This window comes from Octopus bimaculoides, chromosome 22 (assembly GCF_046866305.1).
Source record: "Octopus bimaculoides isolate indiv1 chromosome 22, ASM4686630v1, whole genome shotgun sequence".
NCBI classification, from domain to species: Eukaryota; Metazoa; Mollusca; class Cephalopoda; order Octopoda; family Octopodidae; genus Octopus; species Octopus bimaculoides.
In genome coordinates this window covers 25,893,120-25,919,532 of record NC_142949.1, presented here as the reverse complement: position 1 = coordinate 25,919,532, position 26,413 = coordinate 25,893,120, and the positions used below count along the sequence as shown (strand labels likewise).

At 36.8% G+C, this 26,413-nt stretch overlaps 2 protein-coding genes across 9 annotated transcripts; one reads left to right on the top strand and one right to left on the bottom strand.

Annotated features, from left to right (window-relative positions):
• Nucleotides 1-1,368: 1,368 nt before the first annotated feature.
• Nucleotides 1,369-11,946, top strand: LOC106869881 (uncharacterized). 8 transcript variants are annotated; one of them, XR_008266550.2, is made up of 4 exons: nt 1,641-1,917; nt 6,195-6,358; nt 8,170-8,525; nt 10,336-11,946. XR_008266550.2 is itself a non-coding variant. In XM_052975795.2 (3 exons), the coding sequence occupies exon 3, from the start codon at nt 5,043-5,045 to the stop codon at nt 5,964-5,966; it is 924 nt and encodes a 307-aa protein (XP_052831755.1). In that variant the 5' UTR covers nt 1,384-1,494; nt 1,584-1,917; nt 4,682-5,042; the 3' UTR covers nt 5,967-6,144. The 8 variants fall into 8 exon arrangements, 2 of the variants coding, with proteins under 2 accessions (XP_052831755.1, XP_089195996.1); XR_016237995.1 differs by lacking the exon at nt 6,195-6,358 and adding an exon at nt 4,250-4,564; XR_008266551.2 differs by lacking the exons at nt 1,641-1,917; nt 6,195-6,358 and adding an exon at nt 1,369-1,437.
• Nucleotides 11,947-14,105: 2,159 nt separating this feature from the next.
• Nucleotides 14,106-22,625, bottom strand: LOC106869876 (uncharacterized). Its single transcript, XM_089339872.1, has 2 exons — nt 21,541-22,625; nt 14,106-14,784 (listed from the first exon to the last, which is right to left on the bottom strand). Exons 1-2 carry the CDS (start codon nt 22,491-22,493, stop codon nt 14,244-14,246), a joined length of 1,494 nt encoding a protein of 497 aa, XP_089195998.1. The 5' UTR covers nt 22,494-22,625; the 3' UTR covers nt 14,106-14,243.
• Nucleotides 22,626-26,413: the final 3,788 nt, after the last annotated feature.

Below are 26,413 nucleotides of genomic sequence, written 5' to 3'. Positions count from 1 at the left end.
TGACTGGGTAAATAAGTTGTCAAGAGTGTGAAAGGATAGAAGGAGATGGATTGAGATGGTGAACACAGGTAGATTGGGTGGGGGGGGGTGGAGATAGGAGTGGATCAGGGAGGTGATACAAGATAGAAGAGGTGATGTTAAGTGTGTGGGGTGATACACATGCACACACACACACACATATATATATATCACCTCACACACTATACAAAGGGCTGCAGAAAAGTTCCTGGCTTTGGGTAAAAGAAAATACAAGAGGATCATTTAAGTATGATTTTATCCAACATATTCCCCTCTCAGATCCAAACACTTATTGTAGCAGTCCTTCAGTTTTTCTAAGCCTTGTAAAAGGACTTGGAAGGTTGGGTCTCCAGCCAGGATTTTGTGATAGCCTTAAAGCCAGGAACTTTTCCGCATCTCCTCATATATATGAGGAGTTGCTGAAAATAACAACACTGATAAAGTGAAAAAAAAAAGTAAGTAAAGCCTTAACAAGAGATTAAATGGAAGTAACTTTGACGTTTCAAACCTAAGTTCTTTTTCAGAAAGTTAGATAAATGGATGGATGGATAAGGTGGGGTGTAGGTGAAGGAAACAAAACGGATGCGATGAAGAAATATGTGCTGTTCTCTATTAAGCAGTTTTGAATGTTTCAGAGGTTGAATGACCCTATGTAAGCTGGAAGCAATGAGGTTTCATGGAACTATGATCTTTGTGTAAAAAACACACTCACACATACATCAGAAACTTTCTATATAGTACTTATTGCTTATAAAATATACGATAAAATTACTAAGTCAGTTTAATTAGTTTTAGTTATTACAGGCTTCTTCGTTTGCTCATAAAATATTATTTACACTACACATGAGTGAAAACTCCGAATATCTACAAAGATCTTAATGAGTGCTGTTTTATATTGATAAAATATATCATAAAATAGTTACTAACTCAGTTTAATCATATTTAGAATTTGTAAATTGTGTGAAGAACCTAGCATGTTGTTTCTATGTTGTTCCTTCTGTTTTGTACAAGAGGTTGTTGCTTACATGTAGATCCATCAATTTTACCACATTAATTAGTGTGGTAGTCCCAACTTTTCTAATTGTCAAATGGATCTATTCCATTCCATACAACAGATTCGAATGTGTTTCGAAAATTTCTATACCAGTGTAGTTTTTTTTAATGTTAATTGAGGTAATCGTAACTATAGTTTTGTAGAAATTAATAATAAAAGAGTTAACCCTCAAGTATGGATTTGCAAGTAAATAAATAAATGAATAAATAAATAAATAAAGCGAAACCAAGCAACCAGATGCAACGCAGTTACGGAAAACAAAAATTTATCCGCTGGCCGCATCACAGTCGTAAAAATAATATCGTTCCGCCAACTCTGAACGCACTATAAACCGGAACTCGTGCTTTCTTCTGTTGCAAACTTATGTAAATATTTTTGTTTACTTTTCGAAATGAATTGTCAATTTGTTATTAACTTTACGTGTATCTTTTATATCTTTTCAATGAGAAATGTTTTGTCTTTTTTTTTTAATTATGCAACCTTTATAAATTAACAAAATAATGCTGTTGAGATATGAAAACAGAAATCTGTCATAATTATGTTTAATAATTTACTTTTATGCATTTATTGTTTCGTTTCGTTTATTCAAGATAACCAAATCTAGTTTTGAATAACATTCCCGTTTTCAGCTTCCCAATATTTCCAATCTAGTACTTATATGTGCTTACAGCGAAAGATGATCACCTACATGAGTCATTGACTGTTATTTCAACTGGATCGTCCCTGGGACATTGAAAGACAGCAGTTGACCTCAGCAGGATTCGAACCCTGAACATAAACGGCCGTAACCATGCACCTCTCTATTTTCCGAGTTCATCCACGGCTATTCGAACTGCAGTTGATATGTAAGTATTATTACAAACATATCAAATTATTATATTTTACTCGAAACAGGGTTTATGTCTAGGAAAAGGTTTACCTAATGCTTCCTTCGGTTTTAAATTATAGACTGATGTGATATAGCTGCTATTTCTAGTTAATCGATTTACCTTGTCCAGGCTTCGTCGTTCACTTTGATACTTTGGTTAACGGGTCAAGATATAAACATTAACCGATACTTTTGTTTGGTTTAGAATATTCTAAGAAATACATTGGAACGAGCGAAGTGTTTTAAAACCGATACCTTACTAAGGACCGCTACTTTATTTAGTAAAAAATACAATTAATATTTTGAGACATTTTAAAATTTCTCGTTCCATTTTAAGATAGAAGCTTAAATTAAAGTAAAAAGGTTCATTTGAAACTAATGCTATTTGATACACAAGCAGAAGCGATTCAGCTGAAAAACAATTAAAGAAACAAATTTTTTACGGAAATTGCCGAGCAAATTATTTCAGTTTTGATAGACTTTCTCCGAAAGATCGCTGATTAATGTATGGTTTCTGTTTTAAGATTCAGCAGTCTTTCGGTACTTGCATATGACGTCAGTTATGGATGAGTGTGTGTTTGTTCAACTCTGTCGAGCAGACGAATCATATTCCACACTCATGACGTCATAGACTTATCGAAATATTGTCAATTTATTTAACTTACAGGTAAATACCCTCAAGACTATTGGGGGGATCTTATCTTACAAGAAAAATTATTGGCAATCATTCGTTGTTGGTCTCAGAACTGTTTGTTCGTTAGTTTCCATAAACTTTTAAAAATTTATTTACTTTTGGTTTCATGACGTGTCGAAGTCGGTGGAAAGTGAAAGAGATGGGTGAACGCGCGCGTATGTCCGTGTCTATGAAAGATAATGGGTGTATGTGTGTGTGAGTGAGCGTGTTCAGCTTTATATATTTGTATTCACTCGCACACACACACTCATTATCTTTTATATACACGTACGTACATAAATACACACGTACACTCGTAATTTTTCATAGATATGGACATACACACGCGCGCATACACGTCTCTTTCCTCTTTGTCTTTCCCGACTTCAAAGCAAATGTCGCCTTCGACACCATAAGTAAATAAATAAGGCAATTACGGAATCTAACGAACAAACAGTTGTAAACATTGACAGCACCAAGACCAACAACGAATGATTACCAAAATATTCTCCTAGACACGTGTTGCCAAACATTTACCAAACTCTTATTAGTTGTCATCTTGGCTCTAATATTATGTTGTTGTTGTTGTTATATAGTGGCGGTTGGTGAGGAGTGATAAAAAATTACAAATGACGATTGTGAAAAAGAAGATACATATGTCTAGACATACTAATTCCCTCTGTGGAATTACTCAAGTTTCCAAGTGTTTACACATGTATATACTTGCCCTTAATCAAATTTTAATTTTCATCTTGACATTCTGTTTAAATTTTTGTTGACGCTAGAATTATCGAATAGTTTTGAAAGAGCTTAAGTTGAATAACTGAATAAAATAAACACTCACGTGTATAAATATATATACACTCATACACATGTTTGCATATAGGGATGGCACTCTGTCGGCTATGATGACGGATATTCCAGTTGATCTGATCAATGAAACAACCTCCCAGTGAAATATTTTTCTATTCTAAGCACAAGGCCTGAAATTTTGGGGGAGGGGACCAGTCTATTAGATTTACTCCAGTACGCAACTGGTACTTGATTTATTGACACCGAAAGGATGAAAGGCAAAGTCGACCTCGGCTGAATTTGAACTCAGTACGTTAAGGCAGATGAAATACCCGGCGTGCTAACGTTTCTGGCAGCTTGCCGCCTTAACCTGCCCATGAAATTAACATGCAAGTGGCTGAGCACTCCACAGACATGTGTACCTTTAATGTTTAATGTAGTTCTCAGGGAGATTCAGCGTGACACAGAATGTTACAGGACTGGCCCTTTGCAATATAGGTACAACTCATTTTTGCCAGCTGAGTGGGCTGAAGCAATGTGAAATAAAGTGCCTTGCTCAAGGATACAATGTGCTGTCGGGAATCAAACTCATAACCTTATGATCATGATCCGAATACCCTAACCACTAAACCACATGCTGTCACATTGCACAAGTATACATGCACACATGCATAGCCACATTCTAGAGAAGCACAGAAACCACACAAACAAAAATAACTGCAACATCCATAGCCTTTCTAAGCTGAAGGCATGTGTTGAGATGTACACTATTGACTATGTGTACAGGGAGGAAAATGTCTTCAACATAAATGACCGAATCAAAAAGGCTAACTTTTGTCTTCAGTTTCAGAGAATACTTCAAACTCCAACATACTTAACATCTCTAAAGCTCAGGTTACCCAACTGATTGGCATGTAGTTGATTACCTACCTACTCAAATCTCTGGAACACAAATGTGGTTTGTTCTCTCTCTCTCTTTACTACTACTACTACTACTACTACTACTACTGTAGTCCCAGTGAAAGCACATGGCCTAGTAGTTAGGGTGTCAAACTCATGATCATAAAATTGTGCTTCAGCCTGCAGAATTAAAGACTTCACTCAAGATTGAATGATATAATTTTAATATCCAATGGAAAAATACAGTTCACTTGTTCAGGTAAATGGTTTATATCTACAAGTCTTTTCAGTATCGAAATATGATAAAATTTCTACTTTTGCATCTCTACTCTTTAAGTATTCCTTTGTAACTTACGCCTTTTCTTTATTATTTCAGAATAGAAAATAACATTGTTTACACGAGAGACATCATGAATATTTGTCATTTCTTTAAGACTACATGGACAGACTAAATATAACCTTGATTGTTATATAAGTCTATGGAAGAATTACTGTGAAATATTTCCTCTCTAATTGAGATTATTCATAAAATTTCTCTCTTTCACTGACTGGAATGGTATACAAGACGATTTTGTATTCTAATAAAACTTGGACAAATATCAGAGGAGTAGACAACATCTTTAGATATTAACATAGATTACATTTGAGTGAAATTAAGCAATAAAAGTGTTTTCTAGAGATAAAACAAAAGTGAAAAGAAGAGAATATCAGTATATAGTGGTGGGAGAAGAAATAATATGAAGAATGAATTATGTGAGAATGATTTGAGAAAAATAAATTTTATTGATGAGATGGGGAAAGTGACAGGGAAAACATCATACCAATGTGATATCTGTAAACAGTTATTCTCTGAAAAATGTAATCTTATGACACACAAATGCATTCTTACAGGAGAGAAACCATATTGTGATATTTGTGGTAAAACATTTTCTCGTGTAATTACCTTAACAAACCATAAACGTGTTCACACTGGAGAGAAGCCATATATGTGTGATATTTGTAATAAATCATTCTCCCATTTAATTACACTCACTAACCATAAACGTATTCATACAGGAGAAAAACCATATCATTGTGATATTTGTAGTAAATCGTTTTCTGATGGGTCTAATTTAACTAAACACAAACGTGTTCATACAGGAGAGAAGCCGTATCACTGTAATATCTGTGGTAAATCTTTCTCTCAAACAAATAAATTAGCTAGTCACATACACACTCATACGGGAGAGAAACCATATCACTGTGATATCTGTGGTAAGTCATTCTCTCTTATAACTACCTTAACTAACCACAGACGTGTTCATACAGGAGAGAAACCATATCACTGTGATATTTGTGGTAAATCCTTCTCTACTCCAGGTAACTTAAATAACCACAAACACATTCATACAGGAGAGAAACCATATCACTGTGATATCTGTGATAAGTCATTCTCTGATCCAGGCAACTTAACTAAACACAAACATATTCATACAGGAGAGAAGCCATATCACTGTGAAATCTGTGGTAAGTCATTCTCTCGAAATGGTACTTTAACTAACCACATACGTATTCATACAGGAGAAAAACCATATCACTGTGATATCTGTGGAAAATCCTTCTCTCAAAGAAGCCACTTAACTAGACATGTATGTGGTTGTACAGAACAGTTATGGCATTAATGTTAAAATCCTTCTATTAAAAAAAAATAAATATAATCTTAAACAAGAAAGAAGATATTGTTGTGATGTCAACCTCTCAGCACTATATTTCATACAATGGTTTGAAAAACCAGCTTTTGGTGAAACTTAGAAGTAACTGTCATCCTTTTTTTTATAATAAAAGTTTGATTGTATCTCATGTATGGATTCCTTTGTTCACTTAATGCATATTGTTTTTATATATTCAAGAAACTCTGCCAAATCAGATTGGAGCCTGGTGTAGCCATCTGGTTTTACCAGTCCTCAGTCAAATCGTCCAACCCATGCTAGCATAGAAAGCGGACGTTAAACGACGATGATGATGATGATGAAGAAGACTTAAATATAAGCAGCCAGAATTGTTAGCATGCCAGGTGAAATACTTAGTAGTACTTTGTCTGATGGGTACAAATTCCATCAAGGTTAACTTAGCCTTCCATCCTTTTGTGGTCAATGAAATAAGTGCCAGTTGAGCTCTGGGGTCAATGTAATCAACTTAAATACTCCTTGGTATGAGTATAAATACTATATCTTTCTATTAAGCCATATCAAGCTAGTGAGGCAGAGTTGGCTCAACAAACCAGTATGATATCAGGCTCAAATTCACAGCCTCCATATTGGATTTTGGTGGGTGGAGAGAACATGCTGAGGCCTTCATCCTGCAGTAGACTGAATATAGGCAACCCAATTCAATCCAAGAACACTTATACGAATTGGTATTGTATACTAGTATACTGATTCAGTTGCAAAGTGTTCAGTAAAGTTATTTGGTTGCAGACCTCCTTTGAGTCTTTTTATTATCCTCCGCTATTTGGAACTCTCCAGGAAGTAATTCTTCCCTTTATTGGAACTTTCCAGTAAGTAATTCCTCCCCTTGGAACTTTCCAGGAAGTAATTCCACCCTACCTCGGAATTTTCGAGGAAGTAATCCTCCCCCGTTGGAACTTTCCAGGAAGGGATTTCTCCCCTTCCTTGGAACTTTCCAGGCAGTAATTCCTCACCTTCCTCGGAACTTTCCAGGAAGTAATTCATCCTCCTCGGAACTTTCCGGGAAATAATTCCTCCTCTTTCTCGATACTTTCCAGGAAGTAATTCAACCTCGGTACTTAATTTATCGATCCTGGCAGCAGTACAGGCAGAGAAGCATAGGAAAAAAAAAAAAGCTGCACTAATAATTGTTAATAGGGACACGAAGAAAAAATGGGCAATTCCTACACAAATATATTTAAAAGAATGAAAGAGGTACAAAAACACATGGTGAATGAAAATGAATAGGATATTTCTGTATCCGAAACCGAAAGCAGCGATTCTGAAGAAACTGAAAGCGGCAACAGGATGATTTACACTAGAATGGAGTAAAAACTTTAAAAATGTTTTTATTTACAATTTTTCTGAGGAGACAGGGTCTACCCACAGTCTTTCTGCTGAAACAAACTGTTATGCAGTATGTAAACAAGCTGGAAAAAAAAGATAGCTTGTGGTTACCCACAACCGTAGAAGAACTGGGGATGAGCTACAATGCAGCTGTGGACTGAACCCAGTTCAAATGACAAGCAAAAAGGAAACGAAAATAATTTCCCAAACAAAATAAATTGGAAAAATAGAAAAAAAATAACCAATAACTGAAACGATTAAATTATACACACGTGTCTCAAATGAAATATGTCATTAATAACAGTGACAATTATTTTTTAAAATCTGCCGGCCAAAGGGAAGTGTCAGAAATAGCAGTGACAAACTAAATATACACCGCCGGAACATCTTGTTGACAAACCACAGCAGTAATTGTTTTCACCTCAATAGACGTCATTGATTGGTTGAAATTACCGAAATACGACAACTTTAACACGAAATAACTTCGAAAATACGCAATTTTCTCAAAAACGCCAAGAGTAAATGATGTTTTATGTGACACATTCTACCAGTATCCGAGTTTTGAAAGTGTTTAGTTACAAAAAATTATTTTTTTAAATGTGCCGGCCAAAAGGTAAAGATTCGATTACGATTATAGTTCTCCAGTAATTTTCTTTCGTGTAAATAAATATTTATGTTAGTTAAAAAAAAATCTGTAAACATAGATCTTCACTGCAGTTATAAAGTTAGTCCGCAGAGAAAGGATTTCCGGTTAGACAGAAAATAGAATCAGAACTTGGATGGCTAATTTGCTTTCTCTCTCTTTTTGTAGATGGTTGATACAGAAGAAACATTTCAACACACATTCGTTTGGAATTATTTTTATGTATAGCTTAACCCCGAAATAGAAAATACCCAATCATGAAAAGCGAGAACGTCATTGCACTGAAGCAACCACGATTCTGGCCAAAGCTGGGCGTGGCATGGTTCGCAAAAGCTGAAACAGATTTCAACATCAAGAAGATCACTTCGGGCCTGACAAAACATTCCTACGTAACAGTAATCCTGAATGAGGATATAACAACAAGGATGCTAGACATCCTAACTAGACCACCGGCTACAAATAGACTCCGAGAAAGATTCCGGCTTCTGAACCAATGGACAAGAATCTGGCATTAGTGCCCGTTGGTGAGTCGCATTTTTTTGCTTCGAGATTAAGGACTTACGACAGTTAGCGAAAACGGATGATAAACTTTAAAATGCATTGTATAGTCCCTCCTTTTCTCCTCTTTAGTGGTTAAAAGAGAAAAAAACCATATATAGATACAGGATGGGCTTCTTTCAGTTTCTGTCTACCAAATGCACTCACAAGGCTTGCCCAAGGTGCCATGCAGTGGGACTGAACCCGGAACCACACAGCCACTCCTGCACCTATCTTAAATGTCTTGTTTTTATATTATTCATGCTTAATATTCAAATTTTATCTCTCTGTCTGTCTCTCTCTTGCTCTGTCTCTTACCCTCTCTCTCGCCTCCTCTTTATCACCCCCTCTCACTCTCACTGTCTCTCTTGCACACTCTCTCGTCTCCTTTTTCTCTCTCTCCCCCTCTCACTTGCCTCTTCTTTCTCTCTCTCTTGCTCGCTGTCTCTTACCCATTCTCTCTCTCTCTCTCTCTCTCTCTCTCTCTCTCTCTCTCTCTCTCTCTCAACAACACGTAAAATACTTAAAAACAGAACAGGCGCAGACAAGAACAAGCACGCACACACAACCCGTTAGCTTTCTTCTCTTCCTATTTCCGTAACTGTCACGGAGATATCCGAAGTGAATTGTCGAGTTATATAGAAGATATCCGAACTGAAATGTCAAATGTTGTCGAGTTATATCGAAGGGATGTCCCCCCCCTTTTTTTTTCTGACAGGGTTACGATCAACGTCATAAGGTCGGTCCCGAGACGATTTGTGTTTTTATCACAAGAAGTTCGGAGCAAAGGCTACCAAGTGTAAGCAACCGTGCAGCTTCAACACCCCTTTGTCATCGGCTCCGGGGAAACACCAGGGTCGGCAAACACGATCAACTGCTCCTGTTTGTCCCCGATCGGAGCTCCGGACGGAGACTTCTAATCGACACAGGAGCAGAAATCAGCGTGATCCCAGTATCCGCCGTTATAGAGAGCGAGGCCAAACTTTAACAGCCGCCAATGGCTTCACAATCAAAGTGTACGAACGCCTCATTGTTTCCCTTCACGTCAGCTCACAAGCGTATTCATGGGCATTCACCGTCGTTGATGTCCATCAGCCTGCTGTCGAAGCTGACTTCGAACCTACTCATTTCTAGTCGATCTTCAAGGAGACTAGTTATCGAGCTGGTCCGCAGAGAACGGACTTCTTGTTAGGTGGAAAATGCGACCCGAGCTTAAGTGACTGATCGTACTCTCTCACGTTGTAGATGATTGACAAAAAATAAACAACACTTTAACTCACTCTCGTTTGTGGCTATTTTTATGAATAGCTCAACAAAAGCTATAACGATCAATCTTGTTAGCTTGTGTAATTGTATCACCAAATAGTATTAAAATAAACTTCAGTCAATCCTGATTCCTTTAACCTGGAATTTCGTGTATATATTTTACCGGACAAAGGAAATTTTGCCGATCTTAGTGTTTATAGCCCTGAAGTCTAGATTCTCTGTTAAACTGCTTCTGGTCCCACCCCACCACTTGTACATCCCTAATTTCAACACAGCATACTTTACGAAATTTCTACCTACTTCTTTTCTGTGTTCTAAGTATGGCCATTTCATTTATGGTAAAAGGGTCCCATTTTCTTTGCCAAGCGTTCTCAAGGCCAGCTTTTACTTCTATTTTTGAGATTTTTTTCATGATTTTCAAAACAGATTTAAAAGTAAAGCACATTAGTTCACAGTAAATGTTTATTTATGCAGTTCTTAATGGTATTAGAATGCATCTCTGTATCTTATACTATTTCTTTATTATTTCAGAAAATCAAAGAATATTGGACTAAAATAATTGCTTACATCAGATGCAACATCAATATTTATCATCTCTTAAAGATTGATGGAAGATGTACAGATGAGACTCAACTTCACTTTAATAAATCTACAGAAGAATTATTCAGAAATATTTTCACTAGCATCATTTGTTTTTCTTTTGCTGTATAGAATGAATGTGTATAAGTTGATTTTTGGCATACTAATTAAAGTTGGAAAATTTCTCAAATGTGTTAACATCTTTATGTAATCAACAGCAATAGAATTTCTTATGGGTAAAATATAAAAATGAAAAGAAGAGACATGGTATATTGTAGTGAGAGAAGAAATAATGTGGAGAATGAATTATGTGAGAATGATTTGAGAAAAATAAATTTTATTGATGAGATGAGGAAAGAGAGAGAAAACCTCATACCATTGTGATACCTGTAAACAGTTATTTTCTGAAAAATGTAACCTCACTACTCACAAATGCATTCTTATAGGATTATTATATCATTATGATATTTGTGGTACATTGTCCTCTCATGAATCTAACTTAACTAAACACAAATGCATTCTTACAGGAGAGAAACGATATTGCTGATATCGGCTGTAAATTATTCTTTTGTGTAATTACCTTAACTTACCACAAATGTATTCACATTGGTGAAAAACCATATCACTAATATTTGTTGATGGGTCAAACTTAACTAACTTTTCTGATGGGTCAAATTTAACTAAATACAAATGCATTCATACAGGAGAGAAACCATATCAATGTAATATTTATGGCAAATCATTTTCTTAAACAAGCAGGTTAGCTAGTCACATATACGTTCACACAGGAGAGAAACCATATCACTGTAATAACTGATAAATCTTTTTTGGAGAGAAACCATATTTCTGTAACAGCTGTGATAAATCATTCTCTCATAGAAGTTGATTAACTGAACTCTAACACGTTCATACAGGGGAGAAACAATATTACTGTGAAATCTGTGGTAAATCCTCTCAAAACAGTACCTTAACAAACCATATACGAATTCATACAGGTAAAAGACTATGTCATTGTGATATTTGCAGTAAATCATTCTCTCAAAGAAGCAACTTAACTAGACATGCATTCATAAAAAGAGTAACAATATCAACAAAAGTCATTCTATGAAAAATATCTTATTTAACCAGAATCATGTTCATTGTTTTTCATATAAGTATAGCTATAGCTACATTAGTGAGATAATTTACTTCTGTGACATTATTTTTAATAAAATATGCTTTCAGAATATTCATATATATATATTTCACTTATTTATTTTATATTTATGTTGTGAACAATGTCACAACTTGACATTGTTGACAAGGGGCTTTGAGTTGGTAAGCTAGAAGTTCGTATAATGAGAATGTCAAGTCTAACTCAATATTACAAGAGACCTCATTAAAAAGTAAATCACTTCTATATCCTCACTGGTGTCTCTGTTTTTGCCTTCTTCAACATTACTGATATATTACCTATGAACCCACTGTTACTGAGTAAATTGGACATGTAAGCAAAAAGTTACATAAATTAGTCAAGATAGTGTGTATAAGTTGTGTAATAAATTCAATATTAAAACATTTAAACCTTCTTTTCTTATTTATTGAATTATTTTAAGGTGATACAAAGTTATTCTAGAAAATGGGGGAAAAAATGGTATGAAGTGAATTTCACACTTATCATTATGATCATGATGGTCATCATTATTGTCACTTTTCCATGTTTGCATGGATCAGAGAGAATTCATTAAAGTAGATTTTCTACAGCTGGATGCCCTTCTTGTTGTGAACCCTCACCTCTTTCCAAGCAAGGTAATATTATCCTTTGGTTAGACAGGCATGTTTCCAGTACTAGAGAAGAAATTTCATGTGTGGAAAGAAAACAAAGTCTAGAATCAAAGGGCCTTAGAATTATCCTAGCAAAAACAAAAGTCTTAGTAAGTAGGAAAGCAGACAAATCAGAAATCTCTTGATTTGTAGGAAAGGTGAAGGTAGAAATTCCATAAGATGAACCTGGTGTAAGTTGTGGACACATAATAGGTGTAGCAATATCCAAGGTAGGTTAACTGTGAAAATAGTTTTTGTGTGCAGAAGGTGCACAAGTACAATAAACACTAAAAATGTACAGAAAATAGACTCCATCAAATACCAGTAAGCTAGAGATAGTTGACTGCTTCCGTTATCTAGGTGACCAAGTCAGTAGCGGAGGTGGGTGCTCTGAGAGCGTAACTGCGAGAATAAAAATAGGCTGGGCAAAGTTCAAAGAGCTTCTCCCTTAGAATGAAAGGCAGACTGTACAATGCCTGTATGCAAACAGCCATGCTACATGGCAGTGAAATATGGGCTGCTACTGCTGAGGACATGCGTAGGCTTGAAAAAAAATGAAGCTGGCATGCATCACTGGATGTGTGATGTCAGTGTGCATGTATGACAGAGTGTAAGTGTCTTGAGAAAAAAGTTGGAGATAAGAGGTATCATATGTGGTGTGCAAGAGAGATGACTGCACTGGTATGGTCATGTGATGTGTATGGACGAGGACAGCTGTATAAAGAAGCGCTGATCTCTAACTGGGGAGGCAACCTTTGGAAGAAGTAGACCCAGGAAGACAGGATGAGGTGGTGAAGCATGATCTTCGAAAGTTGGGCCTTATGGAGGCAATGACTAGTGACCAAAACCTTTGGTGATATACTGTGCTTGAGAAGACCCGTCAAGCCAAGTGAATCGTAGTGGTGGCCAATGCCAGTGTCACATAACTGGCACCGATGCCAGTAGCATGTAAGAGCCACCTATCAAGCATTCGGCCTCATGGATGCAATGTGGCTGATGCCAGTGTCATGTAACTAGCACCTGTGCTGGTATTGCACAACTGGTACCTGTGCTAAGGGCAGGTAAAAAGCACTTTTGGGTGTTGGGCCTCACAGAGGCAATGACAAATGACCAAAAACTTCAGTAATATGCTGTGCTTGAGTAGAAGACCCACCAAGCCAAATGAAATCGTAGTCATGGCCGATGCCAGTGTCACCTAACTGGCACGTAAAAGCACCCATTACACTCTCGGAATGGTTGGTGTTAGGAAGGGCATCCAGTCATAGAAACCATATCCAAATCAGACTGGGATCTGGTGCTGCCCCTCAGTTTACTAGCCCTGGTCAAACTGTCCAAACCATGCCAGCATGGACAACAAATGTTGAATGTTGATGATGGCACACACACATATATCATCATCATCATTTAGCATCTGCTTTCCATGCTGGCATGGGTTTGACTGAAACTGGTAAGCCGGAGAGTTGCACCAGGTTCCAGTATGATTTGGCATGGTTTCTATGGCTGGATGCCCTTCCCAACACCAACCACTCCAAGAGTGTAATGAGTGCTTTTGTGTATCACTGGCATGGGTACCAGTTGCATGACACCGGCATCGGCCACGACAATGATTGGAAATTGCCTGAGTGGAAACCTATAACAAATGATGCTATTATTCACAGCTTGTGATATCAAATAAATAAATAAATCATCAGGCAAAATACTTAGTGGTATTTCATCTGAGTTCTGAGTTCAAATGCCACTGAGGTCAACTTTGCCTTTCATTATTTTGGGATTGATTAAAATAAGTACCAGTCGAATACTAGGGTCAATATAATTGATTACTACCCTCTCCTGAAATTGCTGGCCTTGTGCCAAAATTTGAAACTAATATGAAATAAATAAATGGAAGACAGATGAGTATTCTGAAATAATTAATTTTATTAAAAATATCACAAATGTATATATATTTGTGTTTATATAAAATATTCTTTTGAGAACTTGATATCACACTACAGTATCTGTGTAAATATATTTAGAGTTAAATAAGTTATTTCTTTTCAGTGTTGATACAGATGTTGTTACTCTTCTGTATGAACAAATAAATGTCTGGTTAAGTGACTTCTTTGACAGAAGGATTTACCACAGATATCACAATGGAATGGTTTTTCCCCTGTGTGAAGACGTATGTGGTTAGTCAGACTACCATTTCGAGTGAAAGATTTACCACAGATTTCACAGTGACATGGTTTCTCTCCTGTATGAATGTATTTGTGTTCAGTTAACTGGCGTCTTTGAAAGAATGATTTACCACAGATATCACAGTGATATGGCTTCTCTCCTGTATGGATGTGTTTGTGTTTATTTAAATTACCTGGGTCAGAGAATGATTTACCACAGATTTCACAGGGATATGGCTTCTCTCCTGTATGAATGTGCATGTGACTAGTTAACTTATTTGTTTCAGAGAATGATTTTCCACAGATATCACAGTGATATGGTTTCTCCCCTGTATGAATACGTTTGTGTTTACTTAAGTTAGCTGCACCTGAGAATGATTTACCACAAATATCACAGTGATATGGTTTTTCTCCTGTATGAATACGTTTGTGGTTAGTTAAGGTTATGGCACGAGAGAACGATTTGCCACAGTTATCACACTGATATTGTTTTTCTAATGAACGAATGTGTATATGGTTATTTAAAGTAGTTACATGAGCAAATGATTTACCACAGATATCACAGTGATATGGTTTCTCTCCTGTATGAATACGTTTGTGAGTAGTTAGGTCATCTTTTACAGAAAATTTCATATTACAGATATCACAGTGAAATATCTCTTCTGAAAAACCAATCCTTTTAGAATAGCTCTCACATAATTCATTTTCCATAATTTTTTTTTTCTTTTAATATATATTTTATCCTTCACAAATATTTCTTTTTCTTTATTTCTCTTATGTCAATATTTGAAGATACTGAACTCATGTGTCCAAGTTTAATTATAAAGTAAAATCATCTTGTACATATTCAAATCAGAGAAATTTTGGTAGTAATCTCACTCTGAGTAAATATTCAACGAGTATTTCTTCCAAAGATTTATTAAAGCAAAGTTGTATCCCTTCTGTACATTTTCCTTCAGTCTTTAAGAGATGGTAAATATTGATGTTGCATCTGATGTAAACAATTATTTTAGTCCAATATTCTGATATTCTGAAATAATAAAGAAATATTATAAGACACAAAGAATACTTAAAAATGTGGAAATTCAACACTGGAACACTTTACATATCTATTCCGATTAACCCCTTAGCATTTCAACTGGCCACATCCGGCCAAAATATTCTACCTGTTTTATGTCCAAACTAGCCAAATCCAGCCTTTCACACCTACCTTACAATGTCATTCTAAATATAAACAATTACATCATCAAAATCTCAAGGCTATAGGATAATGCATGATTAATTCAAATCATCAGCGTTGTCATTGATGTTATCATTATCATCCTTTTTCTTTAATGTCTGTTTTCCAACATGAAAAAATAAGCATTGCATTTGATAATCTAAATGCTAAAGAGTTAAACTTTACATGAATAATTAAATTTTATGATTTATGAAAATTATGATTGCTGAGGACATGTGTAGGCTTGACAGAAATGAAGGTAGTATGATCCGTTAGATGTGTAATGCCAGTGTGCATACACAACAGAGTGTAAGCACCCTAAGAGAAAAGTTTGACATAAGAAGCATCAGATGTGGTGTGCAAGAGACGACTGCTGGTATAGTCATGTGCTGTGTATGGATGAGGACAGCTGTGTGAAGAAGTGTCACACCCTAACAGTGGAAGGAACCTGTGGAAGAGGTAAACTCAGGAAGACATGGGATGAGGTAGTGAAGCATGGCCTTTGAATGTTGGACTTCACAGAGGCAATGACAAAAAACCGAGACCTTTGGAGAAATGCTGTGATTGAGAACACCCAGCAAGTAAGGTGAGATCGTAGCCGTGGCTGGTCGCATAACCAGCCCATTTAAAAGTACCTTTGAATTGTCAGGTGATAAGCTGTGCTTGAGAAGACCTGTTGAGTCAAGTGAAATTGTAGTCGTAGTTGATGCCAATGCCACCTGACTGGCACCCATGCTGGTGGCACGTAATAAGCACCATTCAAGCGTGGGTTGATGCTAGTGCACTTGACTGGCTCCCTGTGCCAGTGACATGTAAAAAGAGCACCATTGGAACTTGGTCGATGTCAGCACCCCCTGACTGGCACCCCATGCCAGTGGCATGTAAAAAGTACCATCCAAACATGGTCAATGTCAGTACCGCCTAACTGACTCCCATGCCAGTGGCATATAAAAAGCACCCACTACACTCTTGGAGTGTTTGGCGTTAGGAAGGGCATCCAGCTGTAGAAACCTTGTCAGATCAGATTGGAGCCTGGTGCAGCTTCCCAGTCCTCAGTCAAACCGTCAAACCCATACCAGCATGGAAAATGAACGTTAGTCGTTGATGATGATGATGACAATGATCACACCACCTTGTGTAAAGTTTGCATATTTGCAGGCCATAGTTACATCTTCATATTGTGTCAGATTAGTGGTTTTGGTAGATCTCCATCAGTTGATGTGGATTTAGTTGTTTGATCAACTGAATTACTTGCACCAGAATTTATGTGTAAGTGGCCGAGTATTCCACAGACACCTTTTATTTTATTTTTTTTACTCATTTCAGTCATTAGACTATGGCCATGCTAGAGCACTCCAGAATCCTCTGATTCTTGTTGTTTTATCACTTAGTCCTCCCAGAGAAAACTGATAGCCAGCCACGGCCTTATTGCCTAGCTTTCAGGACGTGTGTAAGTATATTTCATATATTTATTTTACAAAGCGATTGTTGAATAATAGCATCGTTTGAGCGACCAATCCCTGATGATGATGGAATGTCTGCACTTTGGTGCAGAGAGCAAACATCACGAGGGACTTCGTTTGTAAAGCAACACGTCTTTCCGATATACACCAGTGAAATACACACACATGGGCTTCCGAACAGTTTCTATCAAGCTGTGAAGGTAAATTCTTAGTCACACAACCATAACTCTGTACCATTATCCATTGTGTCCTTTACTCCTTTAGATGATAGTCATATTTTCGGGAAGTATAACTTCTCCTTTTAGGAAAGTCGAGAGACCATGCAAAACTCCCTTATTAGGTTATTGCCTTAACCCCAGGCCAATCCTAGCTGAAAAAGCAAACGATCAAAGGTTACTGTATACCCCGAAGTCAGCTCTGATCTATTAGTTCGATGGTACACAGGTAAATGGAGGCGCAATGGCCCAGTAGTTAAGGCAGCGGACTCGCGGTCATAGGATCGCTGTTTCGATTCCCAGACCGGGCGTTGTGAGTGTTTATTGAGCGAAAACACCTAAAGCTCTACGAGGCTCCGGCAGGGGATGGTGCCGAACTCTGCTGTACTCTTCCACCACAACTTTCTCTCACTCTTACTTCCTGTTTCTGTTGTGCCTGTAATTCAAAGGGTTAGCCTTGTCACACTCTGTGTCACGCTGAATATCCTCGAGAACTACGTTAAGGGTACACGTGTCTGTGGAGTGCTCAGCCACTTGCACGTTAATTTCACGAGCAGGCTGTTCCGTTGATCAGATTAACTGGAACCCTCGACGTCGTAAGCGACGGAGCGCCAACAACACAGGTAAGGTGATCAATTAAGTGCGACTCGCAGATCTCTCTTTTTGTCTTCAGTTTTAGTTAAGAACCATACCACACACTTCAACATGAAGTGACAAATTGTATCGAGTGTTGTGCGATAGTCTGGACAACTTCACTTTTACCATTGTCCAATCTATTTCTGTACGTCCTCAGATTTTGGTGGTGGTGGCCACAACGGAGGGCGGTGAGACGGAATCAAGTCTTGATTGTATGAACTCCAGAATAATAATGTGCTTCACCTATTTCTATATGTATCGATTTAATCAATTATCTTAAAATATTATTTTTTTTTCTTCTTTTAATCAATTTATTTTTTCATACATTCGCTGTTTTCAAAGGTGAAAGGTCAAGTCTTTCCCAAAGTTATTTTCTACTGTCGGAGTCACAGATCGATAACCATTTATCATTTCAAATAAATAATGGTTAAATAAAATCTTTTTTTTTCGCCCAGGAAATCCCCTTCAATTTAAAAAGGTAAACGCTTCTATTTTCATGGGGTCCCGGAAGAGACAAAGAAGAGCTGGTTTCTAAATACCTTTTAGAAGTTTATTTTAGGATATTCTCCTAATTAAAAGTCACGACTAATTAATGCCAACAATGGAAAGACTTCTCAAAGAACATTAATCTGCTGGAAATAACATCCAAATCTCAGCATTCTCTCTTTAAAAAGAGAGATACGTTATATAAACTTAGTTCTAAATATGAACTGCACTTTAAGTAAAATATCGCAAGAATAATTCGAGATATTTGTAGTACTTACGTATCAATGAATGGCGATCGATTACAGAATAATCATGAGAGTATCATCAAAAATATGTCAGAGAAGTCATTAGTTACGGTCATCAATGTTGTGAATTTATATCCCGCTGAGGTTAATTTTACCTTTTAGTCTTGCGGGATCGATTACAATACCAGTGAAGTACCAGGGTCGATTTATATTCCTGTTAAATATCCTTCTTTCGTTTACATTTCACGTTAAGGTGAAGACAAGATTTCAAATAAATCACAACCCAACTTCCGGTACTATTTTGTGTGGATCGGGCGGAAGAATTTCCAGTTTATGAATGCTGCGATCGACGGAAAAATCGCTTTTTTTTTCTCTTCTTCACAGCTGTGAATCGTGGAGTGGATATTTTTTCCTGTGCAACCGCACTTGTGTATCTTAATTTGTTTAACAATTAATGAAATTGGAGCTGCTGTGTTTTAATTATTTAAATTTACCTTCATAGCGAAAAGAACCGAACTATCTCTAATCATACTCAATGCCTACCCCACCTTGTCATCTCTCTCCTGCCTCCCCCCTATCATCTGTATTATGATTATTCTATCCCCAATCGCTCCCTCCTGCACCCCTCTATCCTTCCCCACCTCGTGACTTATCGATCATCACCCTTCGACCCGACCTAACTTATTTTCTGACAGATGCAGGCTGTCTCCCCATCCTCTTATCTCCTGCTCCCCATACAATCTTGCAAACCCTTGGTTGACAGAAACTGTATGGAAGCCTGTTGTAAATATGTTTTTGTGCTTGTGTTTGTCCCCTTCCCCCACACCATTTAACAACCAGTGTTGGTTTATTTACATCCCTGTAACTTAGCAACTCAGCAAAAAAGACTGATAGAATAAGTACCAGATTTAAAAAATAAGTACTAAGACCAGTTTGTCAAACTAAACCCTTCATGGCAGTGCCTCAGCATGGACACAGTCCACTGATTGAGACAGGCAAAAGAAGTTGAAAATCTGCCCTACCCCCACCTCCTCTCTCACATTTTAAGCCCTCATCCCCTAGCATAAAGCCAACTCTGCTCCCTCAGGGCTCGAGTCTTGCAAACTGCATGGCAACATCAGTAGTGCTGATGGTATGGAAAGAGCACTTAATACACATGATAAAATGTTTGATATTAGGAAGGGCATATATAATGATAGGAGAATAATTTAAGAGTAAACCAACTTTATTTAATTACTATTTCATTAATGATATTCACTAATAGTCAGCGTAGGAGTGGCTGTGTGGTAAGTAGCTTGCTTACGAACCACATGGTTCCGGGTTCAGTCCCACTGCGTGGCACCTTGGGCAAGTGTCTTCTGCTATAGCCTCGGGCCGACCAAAGCCTTGTGAGTAGATTTGGTAGACGGAAACTGAAAGAAGCCCGTTGTATATAAATTGTATATGTGTGTGGGTGTTTGTCCTCTCAACAATCGCTTGACAACCGATGCTGGTATGTTTACATCCCCATAACTTAGTGGTTCGGCAAAACAGACCGATAGAGTAAGTACTAGGCTTCCAAAGAATAAGTCCTGGGGATGATTTGCTCGACTAAAGGCGGTGCTCCAGCATGGCCGCAGTCAAATGACTGAAACAATTAAAAGAGAGAGAGAGAGAGAGTAAAGAGAATGATGTCAGAACTCAAGATATAAATCTCATAGCTGAGATATTCTGTATGCTAGACATGTTCAACCCACACCAGCATGCAAAACAGCCATGGAAACATTGATGAGGATGATTCACAAATTATATCATCCAATTTGTATTTATATTGGTTTCAAATTTTGGTACAACGCCAGCAACTGGTACTATTTTATTGACCCTGAGAGAAAATGATTTACCACAAGCATCACAGTGATATGGTTTTTCTCCTGTATGAATATGTGGTTAGATAAACTAACATTTTGAGAAAAACATTTACCACAAATAGTGGTGATATGGCTTCTCTCCTGTATGATTGAGTTTGTGTTCAGTTAAGTATTTTGCTTGAGAGAATGATTTACCACAGATATCACAGTAATATGGTTTCTCACCTGTATAGATGTGCTTGTGAGTATATTTAAGTTTCCACTCTGAGAGAATGATTTACAAGATATCACACTCATATGGCTTCTCTCCTGAATGAATATGTTTGTGCTTAGTTAAGTTCCCTGGCTCAGAGAATGATTTACCACAGTATGCATGTTGTGTATGTGATGTGACAAGTTATTTGCTTGAGTGAATGATTACCACAAATATTACACTCGTATTGCTTCTCCCCTGTATGAATGTGTCTGTGTTTAGTTAAGTTACCTGGTTCATAGAATGATTTACCACAGATATCACAGTGATGTGATTTGACTCTTGTATGAATGTGTAAGTGACTAGTTAAATGATTTGAGAGAATGAATTATCACACATATGACAGTGATATGGTTTTCTCCAGTATGAATATGTTTGTGAATAGTTAGATTACCTTTTCCAGAGAATGGCTTTTTACAGATATCACACTGGTATGACATTTTTCAACCTCTTCAGCATCTCATCAGAAAAATCAATTCTTTTAGAATGATTTTCATACAATTCATTTTCCATAATTTTTTGTTTTACCACAATAGAAACATAGCCTTCTTTCTTTTTGTTTTTATTTCAAACAAATTTATTTTATTCTTAGCGAATATTTCTACCACTGTATTTCTATCCAAGTTATGTGTGTTGATATTTACATATGTGCAAACTCTTTTGTAAATTTACATGAACATTATCTATATGTAGATAGGTTGATATCACACAACAATATCCTTCTTTAATTCATAAATAAGTTTCTGGTTAAATAGAATATTTAATTTCTCACAGAATTATTTTCGATATTGATGCAATTACTCTTCTGTAGAAACACACAAATGTTTATTTAAGTGACTTTTTTGAGAGAAGGATTTTCCACAAATATCACAGTGATATGGTTTTTCTCCTGTATGAATACGTATGTGGTTTGTTAAGGTACTGTTTCGAGAGAATGACTTACCACAGATTTCACAGTGATATGGCTTCTCTCCTGTATGAATATATTTGTGTTCAGTTAATTGACTTCTTTGAGAGAAAGCTTTCTCACAAATATCACAGTGATATGGTTTCTCTCCTGTGTGTATACGTCTGTGGTTAGTTAAGGTCATAACACGGGAGAAAGACTTATCACAGATATCACAATGATATGGTTTTTCTCCTGTATGAATGTATATGTGGTTAGTTAAGGTAGTTACAAGAGAGAATGATTTGCCACAAATATTACAGTGATATGGTTTCTCTCCTGTATGAATGTGTTTGTGTTTAGTTAAGTTACCTGGTTCAGAGAATGACTTACCACAGATATCACAGCAATATGGTTTCTCTCCTGTATGAATGTGTATGTGACTAGCTAACTTATTTGTTTGAGAGAATGATTTACCACAGATGTTGCAATCATATGGTTTTTCTCCTGTATGAATGCGTTTGTGTTTAGTTAAGTTAGACCCATCAGAGAATGATTTTCCACAGATATCACAGTGATATGGTTTTTCTCCTGTATGAATACGTTTGTGGTTTGTTAGAGTAACCACACGAGAGAATGATTTATCACAAATATCACACTGATATGGCTTCTCTCCTGTATGAACATGTCTGTGGTTAGTTAATGTAGTTACATGAGAAAATGCTTTACCACAGATATTACAGTGACATGACTTCTCCCCAGCCTGAGCACATTTGTGAATAGTAAAGTCATGCTTTTCAGAAAAACTTATTTTACAGATATCACATTTGTATGATGTTTTTCCAATTTCTTCTACAAAACCAATCCTTTTAGAATGAGTTTCAGATAATTCATTTTCCATATTATTTCTTCTCTCACCACTATATACCGTCTCTTTCCATTGCTTTTTTAAATCCACAAGAAATAGTTCTTTTACTCTACTCCAATCAAAAGTGGTCTTTGTAGATATCTGAAAATGTTGCTAATGCAATTGTAAAATGTTTCCAACTTTAATTAGAATACCAAAAATCATTTTGTACACATTCTAGGCATCAGAAAAATTTTGCTAATAATCCCACCCAGAGGAAATACTTTACAATAATTCTTGGTTACATCTCATCTGCACATCTTCCATCAGACTTCAAGAGATGATAAATATTGATGTTGCATCTGATGTATACAAATATTTTAGTCCAATATTCTCTGATATTCTGAAATAATAAAGAAACAGTTTAAGGCACAGAAGATACTTAAAAACAGAGATTCTTCTGTGGAAATTTCACTGCATTCCAATACTGATAAGGATTTCAGAAAAATTTAATAATAAACTTGTTATAAACCTTTAAAACATTTGAAATTTTTGATAATTTTATTCAATCAGAAACCTCCATTAACAACATACTGGAAATAGCAATTGCCACGTGTTGTTGATTTTATGGAGAGCACCATCTTTTTGTTTAATGAATAAAAAGAATTTAATAAAAGCAAACAAAAACATTAGGGTTATGGCTCTCTCTCGCTCTCATACACACACACTAATAAAATTAAACTTCTGCACAGTTTCCAATATAAAATTGTACTCTCTAGGTATTGGACATCAGGAGACTAAGAAAGGGTGCTGAAAAGATCCTGGTTTTAAGGGTGTCGCGAAAGGCCTGGTTGGAGGCCCAACCTTCCAAGCTCTGTTACAGGGTTTAGGAAAATGAAGGACCGCTGCAATAAGTATGTGAATCTGGGAAGGGAAAACGTTGAGTAAAATCAAAATTAACTGATCCTCCTGTATTTTCTTTTACCCAAAGCCAAGAACTTTTCGGCACCCCTCGTATATAGTGGAGACACCTAACTAAGATGCCATGCATCAGTATTGAATCTGGAACTGTGTGATTGTGAAGGAACGCAGGAGTGGCTGTGTGGTAAGTAACTTGCTTACGAACCACATGGTTCCGGGTTCAGTCCCACTGCATGGCACCTTGGGCAAGTGTCTTCTACTATAGCCTCGGGCCGACCAAAGCCTTGTGAGTGGATTTGGTAGACGGAAACTGAAAGAAGCCCGTCGTATATATGTATATATATGTATGTGTGTGTATGTTTATGTGTCTGCGTTTGTTCCCCCAACATCGCTTGACAACTGATGCTGGTGTGTTTACGTCCCCCGTAACTTAGCGGTTCGGCAAAAGAGACCGATAGAATAAGTATTAGGCTTACAAAGAATAAGTCCTGGGGTCGATTTGTTCTACTAAAGGCGGTGCTCCAGCATGGCCACAGTCAAATGACTGAAACAAGTAAAAGAGTAATAACACAGCTATTGCTGCGCTCATCATCAAATGTGTTCCTCTTTCCGATGATATGATGTAAGTTGAGGGCAATATCTTTTACGAATAAGTCAAAGGATCAGATAAAAATTGCCTTTAGGGGCTCGTTGTTGCTGTTTGACCCCAAGTCAGCCTTGACTGAAGAAATCTTCGATGAATGGGTGGTTTCTGCAATTGTTATGTAGTTTTTGGGTCATCATCTATAATACTGCTGACACCGAAATTATTTTACTGTAAAGCTCATAACTTTACGTGTTGCTGTTGTGGGAGTCGAGCTGAAGCGAAACTTAGCTGAGATGCGAAAGTGTTATTTTAATAAACAGTTGGTGATATGAAATGTACACAAGTTCAAAATTGCATACTACTTTTATTAGAATTTTCCCAGTTGTGCTATATAAAGTAGTCTTTAGTTTTGATATGAATTTGAAAATTTACAAGGATTGATTTCAGGAGGTCTCGGTGTATTTCTTAGAATATTTTGAACTAAACTACAAAATTATCAAAGTCAATCTAGGACAACGTAGTTTGAGCGACGAGAAATAGCAGCTAAATCACAGTCTGTTATATAAAATAGCATACATTAAATAATCCTTGCCCTTGATATAAACTATGCTTTAGATAAAAAATAATTCAATATGTTTATTATAGTACTTACAAATCAAGTGTAGTTAGAATACAAAGTGGACAAGTTCGGAGAAAAACTCGGGTGGTTTCTCGTTACGGTCATTTAGGTTCTGAGTTCAAATCCTCCTGAGGTCAATTTTACCTTTCAGTGTTCCGGGGTCGATAAAATTAAGTGCCTGGAGAAGATTTATATTCTTATAATTCTTCCTCGATATAAATGGCATTACTATAAAAGACAGAAGAAAATAATATGTCAGGCGTCTCCGTACAGTGAAAGAGATGAAGATAGAAAGAATAATTAATTTCAACATAACTTCCGGTATTACAGCGTTTGGGACTGGCGGAATAATTTTACTTTCACAGCTGTGTTGCGACTGGCGGAAGAATCTTTTATTTATTACTTGTTTCAGGCATTGGGCTGCAGCTATGCTGGGACATTGCCATGGAGGGTTTTAGTCGAAACAAATAACCCCACTACTTTTTTTTCAAGCCAGGTAATTGTTCTATCGGTCTCTGTTTTTGAGGTGATATAAACAAATCAACACCGGTCGTCACTCTGTGGTGGGGACAAACACAGAGACGACGGGCTTCTTTCAGTTTCCATTTATTAAATCCATTCACAAGGCTTTGTTGAATGCAGTGCTATAGTAGAAGACACTTGTTCAAGGTATAGTAGGACTGAACTCTAAACCATGTGTGTTGGGAAGCAAGCTTCTTAATCACACTGGTATGGTTGCGACCTAAGATTTAACCATTGGTATGTGTTGTAGAAAATTGTGGTGATGTTGATCAACGGAAGTTATCCAGGTAGTTAGTAAACAAAACCTCCCTGTGGGTGCTGGAAGGAGTGCTTAAAATAGGTAAATTATGCAAGGGAGATAACTCCCATAAGATCAGTCCACTTTAGGACATCGGTGACATTGGACATAAAGGCGGCGTAGATAATCTCAGTTATTCCTCTGCTACTAGTATTGGCAGTTTTATTCCTCTGCTACTAGTATTGGCAGTTTTATTCCTCTGCTACTAGTATTGGCAGTTTAAGAGGAAGGGCTAACTGATTTCTAGTGAGTGGTAAAGGGTAAAAAAACTCAGTTCTAATGTTATTCCTGTACAAAAGAGGCAGAATTTTTAGAATTGCTAGTCCACTTCATGAAGGAAAACAGCACGGGTTTGAGCAGGGGAGAAAATGTGAAAAAAAAATCGTATTTTCTGTTGGATGAAACACAGGAATACTAAAAATATGAAAGGAAAATCCTCGCCTAGTTCCGTGCTCTTTTTGTTCCCTTCGAGGTAGGGATAGCGATGCTAAAGAATCCTTGTAAACCGAGCAAGACAGCGGTAGCGCTGCCAACAGAAGTAAATTTTTCTGCGACTTGCCAAACCAAATATTACGTTTTTTGGAGATTCTTTTGAAAGTCGGCATTTGAATTCTATGTTAACAGACACAGAAGAGTGTGCATGAATAAGATGAAGAAAACATGTGATTGAAATTGAGAGAGAGAGAGAGAATTTTGTGTGTGTGTATACTAAAAATAAAGAGAAGGAAAGGATTGAGATTTAAGAAAAAAAAAAAAAGAAGAGAAATTAAGATTGGTATGACTATATATTTGTTCCCGCCTACCCGACACTTTTTCGTCATAACATTCTGGAAAATGTATGCTTTTAAATGAAATTTCTCAGAGATACGTTTTGGAAAGTGTAGAATGCAATTATGTTGACAAAGAAAGAAAAAAAAAGAGAAATTTTTGGATCGTTCTCCTCCTTCATCCAGACTTTATTACCATCAATTCTTGTAACTTAATTTTTTTTCACTATTTTCCAGATTTATATGTTTGAAACATCAATA